Source organism: Lithobates pipiens, unplaced genomic scaffold, assembly GCF_037356315.1.
Source record: "Lithobates pipiens isolate NorthernLeopardFrog02 unplaced genomic scaffold, aLitPip1_a1.2 Scaffold_24, whole genome shotgun sequence".
In the NCBI taxonomy this organism is placed as follows: domain Eukaryota; kingdom Metazoa; phylum Chordata; class Amphibia; order Anura; family Ranidae; genus Lithobates; species Lithobates pipiens.
Genome location: NW_027507786.1, coordinates 23,087,049 through 23,099,610, shown reverse-complemented (window position 1 = coordinate 23,099,610; position 12,562 = coordinate 23,087,049). Strand labels below are relative to the sequence as shown.

General features: G+C 55.9%; 1 protein-coding gene across 1 annotated transcript in view; it reads left to right on the top strand.

Annotated features, from left to right (window-relative positions):
- Positions 1-892: 892 nt before the first annotated feature.
- Positions 893-12,562, top strand: part of PLEKHA7 (pleckstrin homology domain containing A7) — a gene marked incomplete at its 3' end in the record, with an annotated part of 239,875 nt that continues 228,205 nt past the window's right edge. Inside the window, 3 exon segments of the mRNA XM_077453687.1 lie at positions 893-1,051; positions 1,134-1,210; positions 12,416-12,473. Of these exon segments, the coding sequence (XP_077309813.1) occupies positions 975-1,051; positions 1,134-1,210; positions 12,416-12,473 (212 nt within the window).

Sequence of the window (12,562 nt, the reverse complement as noted above, 5' to 3'; positions counted from 1 at the left end):
TCAGGTGGAGTAGATAGTTGCCCCCTGTGGGGTGGAGTAGATAGTTGCCCCCCTGTGGGGTGGAATCTCTCAGGTGGAGTTGATAGTTGCCCCCCTGTGGGGTGGAATGTCTCAGGTGGAGCAGATGGTTGCCCCCCTGTGGGGTGGAATCTCTCAGGTGGAGCAGATGGTTGCCCCCCTGTGGGGTGGAATCTCTCAGGTGGAGTTGATAGTTGCCCCCCTGTGGGGTGGAATCTCTCAGGTGGAGCAGATGGTTGCCCCCCTGTGGGGTGGAATCTCTCAGGTGGAGCAGATGGTTGCCCCCCTGTGGGGTGAAATCTCTCAGGTGGAGTTGATAGTTGCCCCCCTGTGGGGTGAAATCTCTCAGGTGGAGTAGATAATTGCCCCCCTATGGGGTGGAATGTCTCAGGTGGAGTAGATAGTTGCCCCCTGTGGGGTGGAGTAGATAGTTGCCCCCCTGTGGGGTGGAATCTCTCAGGTGGAGTTGATAGTTGCCCCCCTGTGGGGTGGAATGTCTCAGGTGGAGCAGATGGTTGCCCCCCTGTGGGGTGGAATCTCTCAGGTGGAGTTGATAGTTGCCCCCCTGTGGGGTGGAATCTCTCAGGTGGAGCAGATGGTTGCCCCCCTGTGGGGTGGAATCTCTCAGGTGGAGCAGATGGTTGCCCCCCTGTGGGGTGAAATCTCTCAGGTGGAGTTGATAGTTGCCCCCCTGTGGGGTGAAATCTCTCAGGTGGAGTTGATAGTTGCCCCCCTGTGGGGTGGAATCTCCCAGGTGGAGTTGCCCCTCTATGGGGGGGGGCGGGGTCGGTAGTTGCCCCCCGTGGGGCGGACTCCTCGCAGTGCGGGGGAGGGGAGGGGGAGGTCACGTGGTGGCGGATGATACTTTGTTACCTCGGAGTGTCGGGAGCGCGCTCTGTATTCTCCGGCCAGGCGGGGGCGCGCGGTGTCTCCGGGCCCCGGGCGGGCGGAGGAAGATGGCGGAGGCGGCGGAAAGTTTACCGGAACTCTGGTCGTATGGGGTGTGCGGGGACGGACGGGTGTTTTTCATCGAGTAAGGAGGGGGAGGGGCGATACAATGTATATACAATGTCTCCACACATCGTCCGATCTCATCTCCTCTCCTCTCCCCGCAGTGATCGGAGCCGGAGCACAACCTGGCTGCACCCCCGGACAGGGGAGCCCGTCAACTCCGGACACATGATCCGATCAGGTAAGGACACCTACCTACCGACCCGACTACCTACCTACCTACCAACCCACCCCACATACCTGACAACTCCAGACACCTGATCCGATCAGGTAACGACACCTACCGACCCGACTACCTACCTACCTCACTACACACCCCCCATACCTGACAACTCTGGACACATTATCCGATCAGGTAAAACTACCTACTGACCCGACTACCTACCTCACTACCTACCAACCCACCCAACTACCTACCACACTACACACTCACAATACTTACCTGACAACTCCGGACACATGATCTGATCAGGTAATGACACTACCTACCGACCCGACTACCTACCTACCCCATATACCCGACTACCTACCGACCCGACTACCTACCTACCCCATATACCCGACTACCTACCGACCCACTCAACTACCTACCTACCACACTACCCACCCCGCCATACCTGACAACTCCGGACACATGATCCGATCAGGTAACAACACTACCTACCCACACCACATATTTGACTGCATACTGACCCACTCCACTACATACCACACTACACACCCACAATACTTACCTGACAACTCCGGACACATGATCCGATCAGGTAACGCCACTACCTACCACACTTACCTGACTACCTACCTACCCAACTACACTACCAACTGCGCATACCTGACAACTCCGGACACATGATCCATTCAGGTAACCCACCTACCTACCAACCCACCACACTACCCAACTACCCACCCCACATACTCATGATCCAATCAGGTAACAACTACCTACCTACCACACAATACTTGCCTGACAACACCGGACATGATCAGCTCAGTTAACAGGACTACCTACCTTAACTACCTTCCTGAGTATCTACCCCACAATACTTGCCGGACAACTCCGGACACATGATCAGCTCAGGTAACTACACAATGCCCACCCTGCACTACTTACTTGACACTGACCACTCCCCTGACTGCCCACTATCCTTACCTTACCTACTGCAGCCAGAGGAGTGAGACTGTCAGTGAGGTGTGAGGCCTTGGCAGTACTCCCCCTGTAGAAGGGATTTTTCTGGTGGTCAGGTGGATTCGGTATGAATTTGGAAATGTTGTAGAACTAGAAGTGCCAGCAATCTCCCCCCAGGTGGGGAGGACACTCCCAGGTTGTGGATTGATGGGGGTTGTAGTCCGGCTGTGTCTGAGCTCACCGCTCATCATCTGCTGAATTAATGTGTTTGGGGGAGGGGGGGCATCTTTAGTCCGTGACCAGAAGAACGTGGGGGGTGCAGAGGGCTCCTGGGGTTTGGGGAGGACATTTTGGGGCTGGGAAGGGCATTTGTAGTCAGGACAGGTGTCTGTGTTTGGGGAATGTAATCTGGGAAGTGTGGCGGGCATCTGTGGTTGGGTAAACATGACTGTGGTTTGTCATTAAGGAAAGTGCTCATGGCTGGGGATGGTGTTTGGGGGGGATGCCCGTGGCTACACACGGTGTCTGTGGTTTGTCGTTTGGGGGAGGTGCTCGTGGCTGGGGATGGTGTCTGTGGTTTGTCGTTTGGGGGAGGTGCTCGTGGCTGGGGATGGTGTCTGTGGTTTCATGGTTGGGGGGGGTGGCCGTGGCTGGTGTCTGTGGTTTCATGGTTGGGGGGGGGGTGGCCGTGGCTGGTGTCTGTGGTTTCATGGTTGGGGGGGTGGCCGTGGCTGGTGTCTGTGGTTTCATGGTTGGGGGTGTGGCCGTGGCTGGTGTCTGTGGTTTCATGGTTGGGGAGGGTGGCCGTGGCTGGGGATGGTGTCTGTGGTTTCATGGTTGGGGAGGGTGGCCGTGGCTGGGGATGGTGTCTGTGGTTTTATGGTTGGGGAGGGTGGCCGTGGCTGGGGATGGTGTCTGTGGTTTCATGGTTGGGGAGGGTGGCTGGGGATGGTGTCTGTGGTTTCATGGTTGGGGAGGGTGGCTGGGGATGGTGTCTGTGGTTTCATGGTTGGGGAGGGTGGCTGGGGATGGTGTCTGTGGTTTCATGGTTGGGGAGGGGGGCCGTGGCCGTGGCTGGGGATGGTGTCTGTGTGGTTTCATGGTTGGGGAGGGTGGCTGGGGATGGTGTCTGTGGTTTCATGGTTGGGGAGGGTGGCTGGGGATGGTGTCTGTGGTTTCATGGTTGGGGAGGGGGGCCGTGGCCGTGGCTGGGGATGGTGTCTGTGTGGTTTCATGGTTGGGGAGGGTGGCCGTGGCCGGGGTTGGTGTCTGTGTGGTTTCATGGTTGGGGAGGGTGGCCGTGGCCGGGGATGGTGTCTGTGTGGTTTCATGGTTGGGGAGGGTGGCCGTGGCCGGGGATGGTGTCTGTGTGGTTTCATGGTTGGGGAGGGTGGCCGTGGCCGGGGATGGTGTCTGTGTGGTTTCATGGTTGGGGAGGGTGGCCGTGGCCGGGGATGGTGTCTGTGTGGTTTCATGGTTGGGGAGGGTGGCCGTAGCCGGGGATGGTGTCTGTGTGGTTTCATGGTTGGGGAGGGTGGCCGTGGCCGGGGATGGTGTCTGTGTGGTTTCATGGTTGGGGAGGGTGGCCGTGGCCGGGGATGGTGTCTGTGTGGTTTCATGGTTGGGGAGGGTGGCCGTGGCCGGGGATGGTGTCTGTGTGGTTTCATGGTTGGGGAGGGTGGCCGGGGATGGTGTCTGTGTGGTTTCATGGTTGGGGAGGGTGGCCGTGGCCGGGGATGGTGTCTGTGTGGTTTCGTGGCCGGGTAGGATGTCTGTGGTTTCTTGGTCGGGGGAGGATGTTCATGGCTAGGGGTGGTGTCTGTGGCTTCATGGTCGGGGAGGGTGCCCTTGGCTGGTAATGGTGTTTGTGGTCGGGGGATGTCCATGACTACACACGGTGTCTGTGGTTTGCCGTTGGGGGAACGTGCTTGTGACTGGAGATGATGTCTGTGGTTTCATGGTTGGGGAGGGTGGCCGTGGCTGGGGATGGTGTCTGTGGTTTCATGGTTGGGGGGGTGGCCGTGGCTGGTGTCTGTGGTTTCATGGTTGGGGATGGTGTCTGTGGTTTCATGGTTGGCGGATGGTGCCCGTGGCTGGGGATGATATCTGTGGTTTCATGGTTGGGGAGGGTGCCTGTAGCTGGGGATGATGTCTGTGGTTTCATGGTTGGGGAGGGTGCCCGTAGCCGGGGATGGTGTCTGTGGTTTCATGGTTGGGGAGGGTGCCCGTGGCTGGGGATGATATCTGTGGTTTCATGGTTGGGGAGGGTGCCCCTGGTTTCATGGTTGGGGAGGGTGCCCTTGGCTGGGGAGGATGTCTTTGGTTTCATGGTCGGGGGGGGGGGTGTTTGTGGCTAGGGATGGTGTCTGTGGTTGGGGAAGGTGCTCATGGCTGGGGATGGTGTCTGTGGGTTGTGGTCCAGGAGGATGTTCATATCTAGAGATGATGTCTGTGGTTTCATGGTTGGGGATGGTGTCTGTGGTTTCTTGGTCGGGGGAGGATGTTCGTGGTTAGGGGTGTTGTCTGTGGCTTCATGGTCGGGGAGGGTGCCCTTGGCTGGGAATGGTGTTTGTGGTCGGGGGATGCCCGTGGCTACACATGGTGTCTGTGGTTTGCCGTTGGGGAAGGTGCTCGTGGCTGGGGATGATGTCTGTGGTTTCATGGTTGGGGAGGGTGCCCGTAGCTGGGGATGGTGTCTGTGGTTTCATGGTTCGAGAGGATGTTCGTAGCTAGGGATGGTATCCATGGCTAGGGGTAGTGTCTGTGGCTTTGTGATCTGGGAGGGTGTCCTTGGCTGGGAATGGTGTCTCTGGTATGTGGTCGGAGGGATGCCCGTGGCTACACACGGTGTCTGTGGTTTGTCGTTGGGGAAAGGTGCCCGTGGCTGGGTATTATATCTGTGGTTTCATGGTTGGGGAGGGTGCCCATGGCTGGGGATGGCGTCTGTGGTTTGTTGTTGGGGAAGGTGCCCATGGCTGGGGATGGTGTCTGTGGGTTGTGGTCAGGGAGGGTACCAGTGGCTGGGGATGGTGTTTGTGGTTACATGGTCAGGGAGGATGTTCGTGGCTAGGGGTGGTGTCTGTGGCTTCATGGTCTGGGAGGGTGCCCTTGGCTGGGAGTGGTATGTGATGTGGTTTGTGGCTTGGAATGATATCTGTGGTTTCATGGTTAGGGAGGGTGCCCGTGGCTGGGGATGGTGTCTGTGGTTTTATGGTTGGGAAGGGTGCATGTGGTTGGGGATGGTGTCTGTGGTTTGCCATTGGGGAAGGTGTCTGTGGTTTTGTGGTCGGGGAGGATGTCTGTGGTTTCATGGTCGGGGAGGATGTTAGTGGGTAGGGTTGGTGTCTGTGGCTTCATGATCTGGGAGGGTGCCCTTGGCTGGGAATGGTGTCTGTGGTCGGGGGGATGCCCATGGCTACACATGGCGTCTATGGTTTAGTGTTTGGGAAGGTGCTCGTGGCTGGGGATGATATCTGTGGCTTCATGTTTGAAGGGTGCCCGTAGCTGGAGATGGTGTCTGTGGTTTGTGGCTGGGGATGGTGTCTGTGGTTTTGTGGTCGGGGAGGGTGCCCGTGGTTGGGGATGTTCGTGGCTAGGGATGGTGTCTGTGGTTTCATGGTCGGAGAGGATGTTCATGGCTAGGGATGGCATCTGTAGTTTCATGGTCAGGGAGGATGTCCGTGGCTAGGGATGGTGTCTGTGGTTTGCCATTGGGGAAGGCATCTGTGGTTTTGTGGTCGGGGAGGATGTCTGTGGTTTCATAGTTGGGGAGGGTGCCTGTGGCTTGGGAGGATGTTCGTGGCTAGGGATGGTGTTTGTGATTTGGGGATGGTGTCTGTGGTTTGTCATTGGGAAGGGGTGCCCATGGCTGGGAATGGTGTCTGTGGTTTGTGGCCAGGATGCCTGTGGCTACACATGGTGTCTGTGGTTTTGTTGTTGGGGAGGGTGCCCGTGGCTGGGGATGGTGTCTGTGGTTTCATGGTTGGGGAGGATGTCGTTGGCTGGGGATGTCTGTGGTCTTGTGGTTGGGGAGGGTACCTGTGGCCGGGGATGGTGTCTGGTTTGTGGTTGGGGAAGGCGCTCATGGCTGGGGATGGTGTCTGTGGTTTCATGGTTGGGGAGGATGTCCGTGGCTAGGGATGGTGTCTGTGGTTTTGTGGTCGGGGAGGGTACCCGTGGCTGGGAATGGTGTTTGTGGTCCGGAAAGATGCCTGTGGCTAGAGGTAGTGTCTGTGGTTTCGTGGTCGGGAGGGTGTCTGTGGTTTTGTGGTTGGACAGGATGACCGGGCTAGGGAGGGAGTTTGTTGTTTGGGGTGTTGGAGAAGGCGTCTGTGATTGGGGAAGGTGTTTATATCTTTGGCCTGGGAGGATGTTTGAGGGCATGAAGGGTGTCTTTGGTCTGTGGCCGGAAAGGATGTGTTGTGGTGGGGCAGATGTTTGTGGCCAGGGAGACAGCTTGTGGTCTAGGGCAAGGGAGGATATCTGTGGACTTTGGCTGGGGAGGGCTTCAGTGGTCTGTGGTCTGGGGAGGGTGTCTGAATTCTGTGGGTGGGGAGAGTGTTTGTTTGTGGTTAGGCAGGGTGCCTGGGTGTAAGAAGGTGGTCTGTAGCCAGTGCGGGTGGAGAAGGTATTTGTGTTCTGGGTGGGTTCTGTGGTTGTCAAGGTTGCCTTTGGTTTGTGGTCTATGACTATGTCTATCTGTGGCTGTGGATAGGTGGTTGGGTAAGGTATCCAGTCTGTGACTGGGGAAGGGTGGTTGGTCAGTAGCTGGCCTCTGGTTTGGGAGGGTGGTCGGTGTGGGTGGGGGGGTGTCCGGTTTATGGTTGGGGAGGGTGTGGTCGGTCTGGGGAAGGTGTCTGGCCTCTGGTTGGGGAGGGTGGTCAGTGTGTGGGGGGGTGGTCTGGTGTATGGTTGGGGGAAGGGGCTGGCCTTTGGTTGTGGAGGGTGGACGGTCTTTGGGGGTGGGGGGGGGGGGGTGGTGTCTGGTTTATGGTTGGGGAAGGTGTCTGGCTTTTGGTTGGGGAGGGTGGTTGGTCTGGGGGGGTGTATCTGGTTTATGGTTGGGGAGGGTGGTTGGTCTGGGGAAGGTGTCTGGCCTTTGGTTGGGGAGGGGTGGACGGTCTTTGGGGGTGGGGGGGGGGGTGGTGTCTGGTTTATGGTTGGGGAAGGTGTCTGGCTTTTGGTTGGGGAGGGTGGTTGGTCTGGGGGGGTGTATCTGGTTTATGGTTGGGGAGGGTGGTTGGTCTGGGGAAGGTGTCTGGCCTTTGGTTGGGGAGGGTGGACGGTCTTGGGGGTGGGGGGGGGTGGTATCTGGTTTATGGTTGGGGAAGGTGTCTGGCTTTTGGTTGGGGAGGGTGGTTGGTCTGGGGGGTGTATCTGGTTTATGGTTGGGGAGAGTGGTTGGTCTGGGGAAGGTGTCTGGCCTTTGGTTGGGGAGGGTGGTCGGTCTGGGGGGTGGTATCTGGTTTATGGTTGGGGAAGGTGTCCGGCCCTTGGTTGGGGAGGGTGGTCGGTCTGGGGGGGGGGGGGGGTGGTATCTGGTTTATGGTTGGGGAAGGTGTCTGGCCTTTGGTTGGGGAGAGTGGATGGTGTGGGGGGGGGGGGGGGTCTGGTTTATGGTTGGGGAGGGTGGTTGGTCTGGGGAAGGTGTCTAGCCTTTGGTTGAGGAGGGTGTTGGTCTGGGGGTGGGGGGGGGGGTGGGGTGGTATCTGGTTTATGGTCGGGGAAGATGTATGGCCTTCGGTCTGTGACAATACCTGGGATCCCTGTTTTGTGGCTCTTGTGGTCAGCCTGTAGCTGTGGGTTGGGGGGCTGTGTTTTCCTCCTGGCTCGGCTCGGTTTTCTCTCGGTAAGATTGTGATCTGTTGTCACATTGCTGTTCCTGGTGGCGTTGGTCGGATTGCTGTTCCTGGTGGCGTTGGTCGGATTGCTGTTCCTGGTGGCGTTGGTCGGATTGCTGTTCCTGGTGGCGTTGGTCGGATTGCTGTTCCTGGTGGCGTTGGTCGGATTGCTGTTCCTGGTGGCGTTGGTCGGATTGCTGTTCCTGGTGGCGTTGGTCGGATTGCTGTTCCTGGTGGCGTTGGTCGGATTGCTGTTCCTGGTGGCGTTGGTCGGATTGCTGTTCCTGGTGGCGTTGGTCGGATTGCTGTTCCTGGTGGCGTTGGTCGGATTGCTGTTCCTGGTGGCGTTGGTCGGATTGCTGTTCCTGGTGGCGTTGGTCGGATTGCTGTTCCTGGTGGCGTTGGTCGGATTGCTGTTCCTGGTGGCGTTGGTCGGATTGCTGTTCCTGGTGGCGTTGGTCGGATTGCTGTTCCTGGTGGCGTTGGTCGGATTGCTGTTCCTGGTGGCGTTGGTCGGATTGCTGTTCCTGGTGGCGTTGGTCGGATTGCTGTTCCTGGTGGCGTTGGTCGGATTGCTGTTCCTGGCGGCGTTGGTCGGATTGCTGTTCCTGGCGGCGTTGGTCGGATTGCTGTTCCTGGCGGCGTTGGTCGGATTGCTGTTCCTGGCGGCGTTGGTCGGATTGCTGTTCCTGGTGGCGTTGGTCGGATTGCTGTTCCTGGCGGCGTTGGTCGGATTGCTGTTCCTGGCGGCGTTGGTCGGATTGCTGTTCCTGGCGGCGTTGGTCGGATTGCTGTTCCTGGCGGCGTTGGTCGGATTGCTGTTCCTGGCGGCATTGGTCGGATTGCTGTTCCTGGCGGCGTTGGTGGGATTGCTGTCTGACCACTGACTGTATACGGGTATATGTCTCACCAATATACACGATGTTACCAAAAGTATTGGGACGCCTACCTTTAATGCCCCCCAGTCTTAGTCCGGAGGGTTCAATATTGAGTTGGGCCTTTGCAGCTATAACAGCTTCACCTCTTCTGGGAAGGCCGTCCACAAGGTTTAGGAGGGTGTCTATGGGAATGTTTGACCATTCTTCCAGAAGTGCATCTATGAGGTCAGGTACTGATGTTGGATGAGAAGGCCCAGCTCGCAGTCTCCGCTCTAATTCATCCCAAAGGTGTTCTGTCAGGTTGAGGTCAGGACTCCGTGCAGGCCAGTCGAGTTCCTCCACCCCAAACTCACTCATCTGTGTCTTTATAGACTTTGCTTTGTGCACTGGTGTGTGGTTGTGGGGGGAGTGGAGGGGGGTGGAGGGGGGATTATGGTGAGGGTTGTTTTTCAGGGGTTGGGTTTGACCCCTTAGTTCCAGTGAGGGGAACTCTTAAGGCGTCAGCACACCAAGACATTTTGGACAATTTCATGCTCCCAACTTTGTGGGAGGAGTTTGGGGGACGGCCCCTTCCTGTTCCACCATGACTGCCCACCAGTGCACAAAGCAAGGTCCATAGAGACAGGGATGGGGGAGTTTGGGGAGGACCACAGGAAATAAATTTGTCAGTATGGATGGGGGAATCCCTCCTGCCGGCCATTGTGTTCTCCGGGGGGAGAGAGCGGTGATTGTTGCTGGTTGTACCCAAGCTGACGGATCGATCGGTGAATTCAGCTTGCCATGCATGGTTTGAATCTCAGCGGGTTCCTGGTGACCCGTGCATGGCCTGCCTTGGGTCCCGGAATTGTCGGCCGTTTCTCTGGAATGTTGGGAGTTCGTTGATCCTGATCTATTTATAATATACGATCCCGGATCCCTCCGATCCCTCTTCAAGGTTCATACAATGCGGGGGGGGGGGGGATCTGTGGGGTCTGTAAGTCGTCTGTCTCTATAATCTCCTATTTATGGATGTCAGTGGAACATTTCAGGGTAATAAGAAACGCGTCAGGGTGTGAAACGCGTCTCGCTGTACCTGTCCTCTGGTGTTCTTCGTGTCACGGATTTTACAATAAAGAGACTCATCACTCGGTGTGCAGCCATCCAAATTACCCCCCGGGGAGGAGTCCATTCCCCTTCCTACCTGGTTCCATCGCCTTCTCTTCCTATTGTCTATAATACCCTCACCAAGCCAATGAAGGGGGTCATGTCACCCCTACACAGCCCCCCATCTCCAGGTACAGGGGGGGTCATGTCACCCCTACACAGCCCCCCATCTCCAGGTACAGGGGGGGTCATGTCACCCCTACACAGCCCCCCATCTCCAGGTACAGGAGTCATGTCACCCCTACACAGCCCCCCATCTCCAGGTACAGGGGGTCGCCAAGCCAATGAAGGGGGTCATGTCACCCTTACACAGCCCCCCCCCCCCATTTCCAGGTACGGGGGGGTCACCAAGCCAATGAAGTAGGGCTGAAACAACAAATCAATTATGAAATGACTACTTTCATAATCAATCGGCCAGTAGAATAATGGGGGTTATAGTACAAAACGAGAAAGTAATCTCTACTGTAAATGTCACTTTCATAGTTCTACGGTAAAAAAAATGAACCCCTCACAGTGGTGATTATTTGCTTTTTTTTTTTTTTTTTTAATACTATAAAGGAAGAAAATCAAACAAACGTTCTTAAAATTATTATTTTTTTTTTTTTTTATAAAAAAAATAATAATCTGAGTCTGATTTAGCAGATTCAGCTCCTCTAATAGTGTGTGTGTGTGTATATATATATATAGTATATATCTCTCTCCTCTAATAGTGTGTGTGTGTGTGTATATATATAGTATATATCTCTCCTCTAATAGTGTGTGTGTGTGTGTGTGTATATATATATATAGTATATAGCTCTCTCCTCTAATAGTATACACAGTATATCTCTTCATTCTCAGAGTAGATTATTTTGCTCTCTAACCATATAGTTGGTTATTATGTATCACTGTATAGAGATATTTAAGAATAAATTGCCTTTTTTTTTTTAAACTTTACATATTAACTAAATTATACACCACAATTTTTTTTTAAGGTTATTAACTGATTTATTCGAAGCAATAATCGGCCAGCTAATTGATTATGAAAATAATTGTTAGTTGCAGCCCTAAAATGAAGGGGGTCATGTCACGTCTGCACAGCCCCCCTCCCCCCAATCTCCAGGTACAGGGGGGGTTATAATAATAGGACATTTATATTCCCGCACATGTACATGGAAGTTACTAATCTTGTCCTCAGCCAATGTGAGACTTGTGTGATGTCACAGTGCGGGGGGATGATGTGTCCTGGCGGGCGATTGGTCGGGGTGCTGTGTGTTTGTTTCGGGGAGATAAGTCTGGTTGGTAAATCCGGCACTGATGGCGTTTCCCCTCCTGACCGCTCTGTCTGATTAATCCTCACCACTCGCCGCTCACATTTAATTACCGTCCGTCTGGCGAGTCACTAATCTGGAGAATGTCGCCCCTCGCCACCTTCTGTCCGCATCCTCACTAAATGAACAGTATGCCAGGCGTTAACCCTCTCCCTGCCGGACACCCGACCGCCGTTAACCCTCTCCCTGCCGGACACCCGACCGCCGTTAACCCTCTCCCTGCCGGACCGACACCCGACCGCCGTTAACCCTCTCCCTGCCGGACACCCGACCGCCGTTAACCCTCTCCCTGCCGGACACCCGACCGCCGTTAACCCTCTCCCTGCCGGACACCCCGACCGCCGTTAACCCTCTCCCTGCCGGACACCCGACCATAACCACCATTAACACTCTCCCTGTCGAGCAACCCCAGAGCCCAGCCAGTGACATGGGTCATCATTGCAGACTGCGTGATCTGATCCAAAAGCAGGCCTGGCCAAATCTCACACTGGTAATGTGCTTTGGTTACACATGGCTAATCCCAACCCCAATCTATGCCGAATCTCTTCACCTAAGTGCACGACGTGACAAATATTGAAAACCCGGAATCTGGTCGGAGCCTCCTGTATACCGGCAGATCCGGCACCCCAGAATGTGGTCGGGGCCTCCTGTATACCGGCAGATCCGGCACCCCAGAATGTGGTCGGAGCCTCCTGTATACCGGCAGATCCGGCACCCCAGAATGTGGTCGGGGCCTCCTGTATACCGGCAGATCTAGTACCCAGAATGTGGTCGGGGCCTCCTGTATACCGGCAGATCCGGCACCCCAGAATGTGGTCGGGGCCTCCTGTATACCGGCAGATCTAGTACCCCAGAATCTGGTCGGGGCCTCCTGTATACCGGCAGATCCGGCACCCCAGAATGTGGTTGGGGTCACATTCACATGTGTGAATGTGGCCCTAAGGAGCGCCCGTGTCAGTCCCCCCCCCCCCCCATCCTTATTACACATGAGTCCTCCCTGTTCTTGTAGCGGATTGGTCTTCCCAATTGTCGTATTTTGTACTTCTCTATGGTACTTGTATCTAATATCTTCCTGTTTTCTCTTCTCAGATCTCCCCCGTGGCTGGGAAGAAGGATTCACGGAGGAAGGGGCCAGCTTCTTCATAGAGTGAGTACATTTCCGTGGTGTCAGTGGGCCGGGCAGTTCTCTGGTAATTGCTGAGATCCGCAGTGTGTGTGCGATGCTCTGCAGGGACT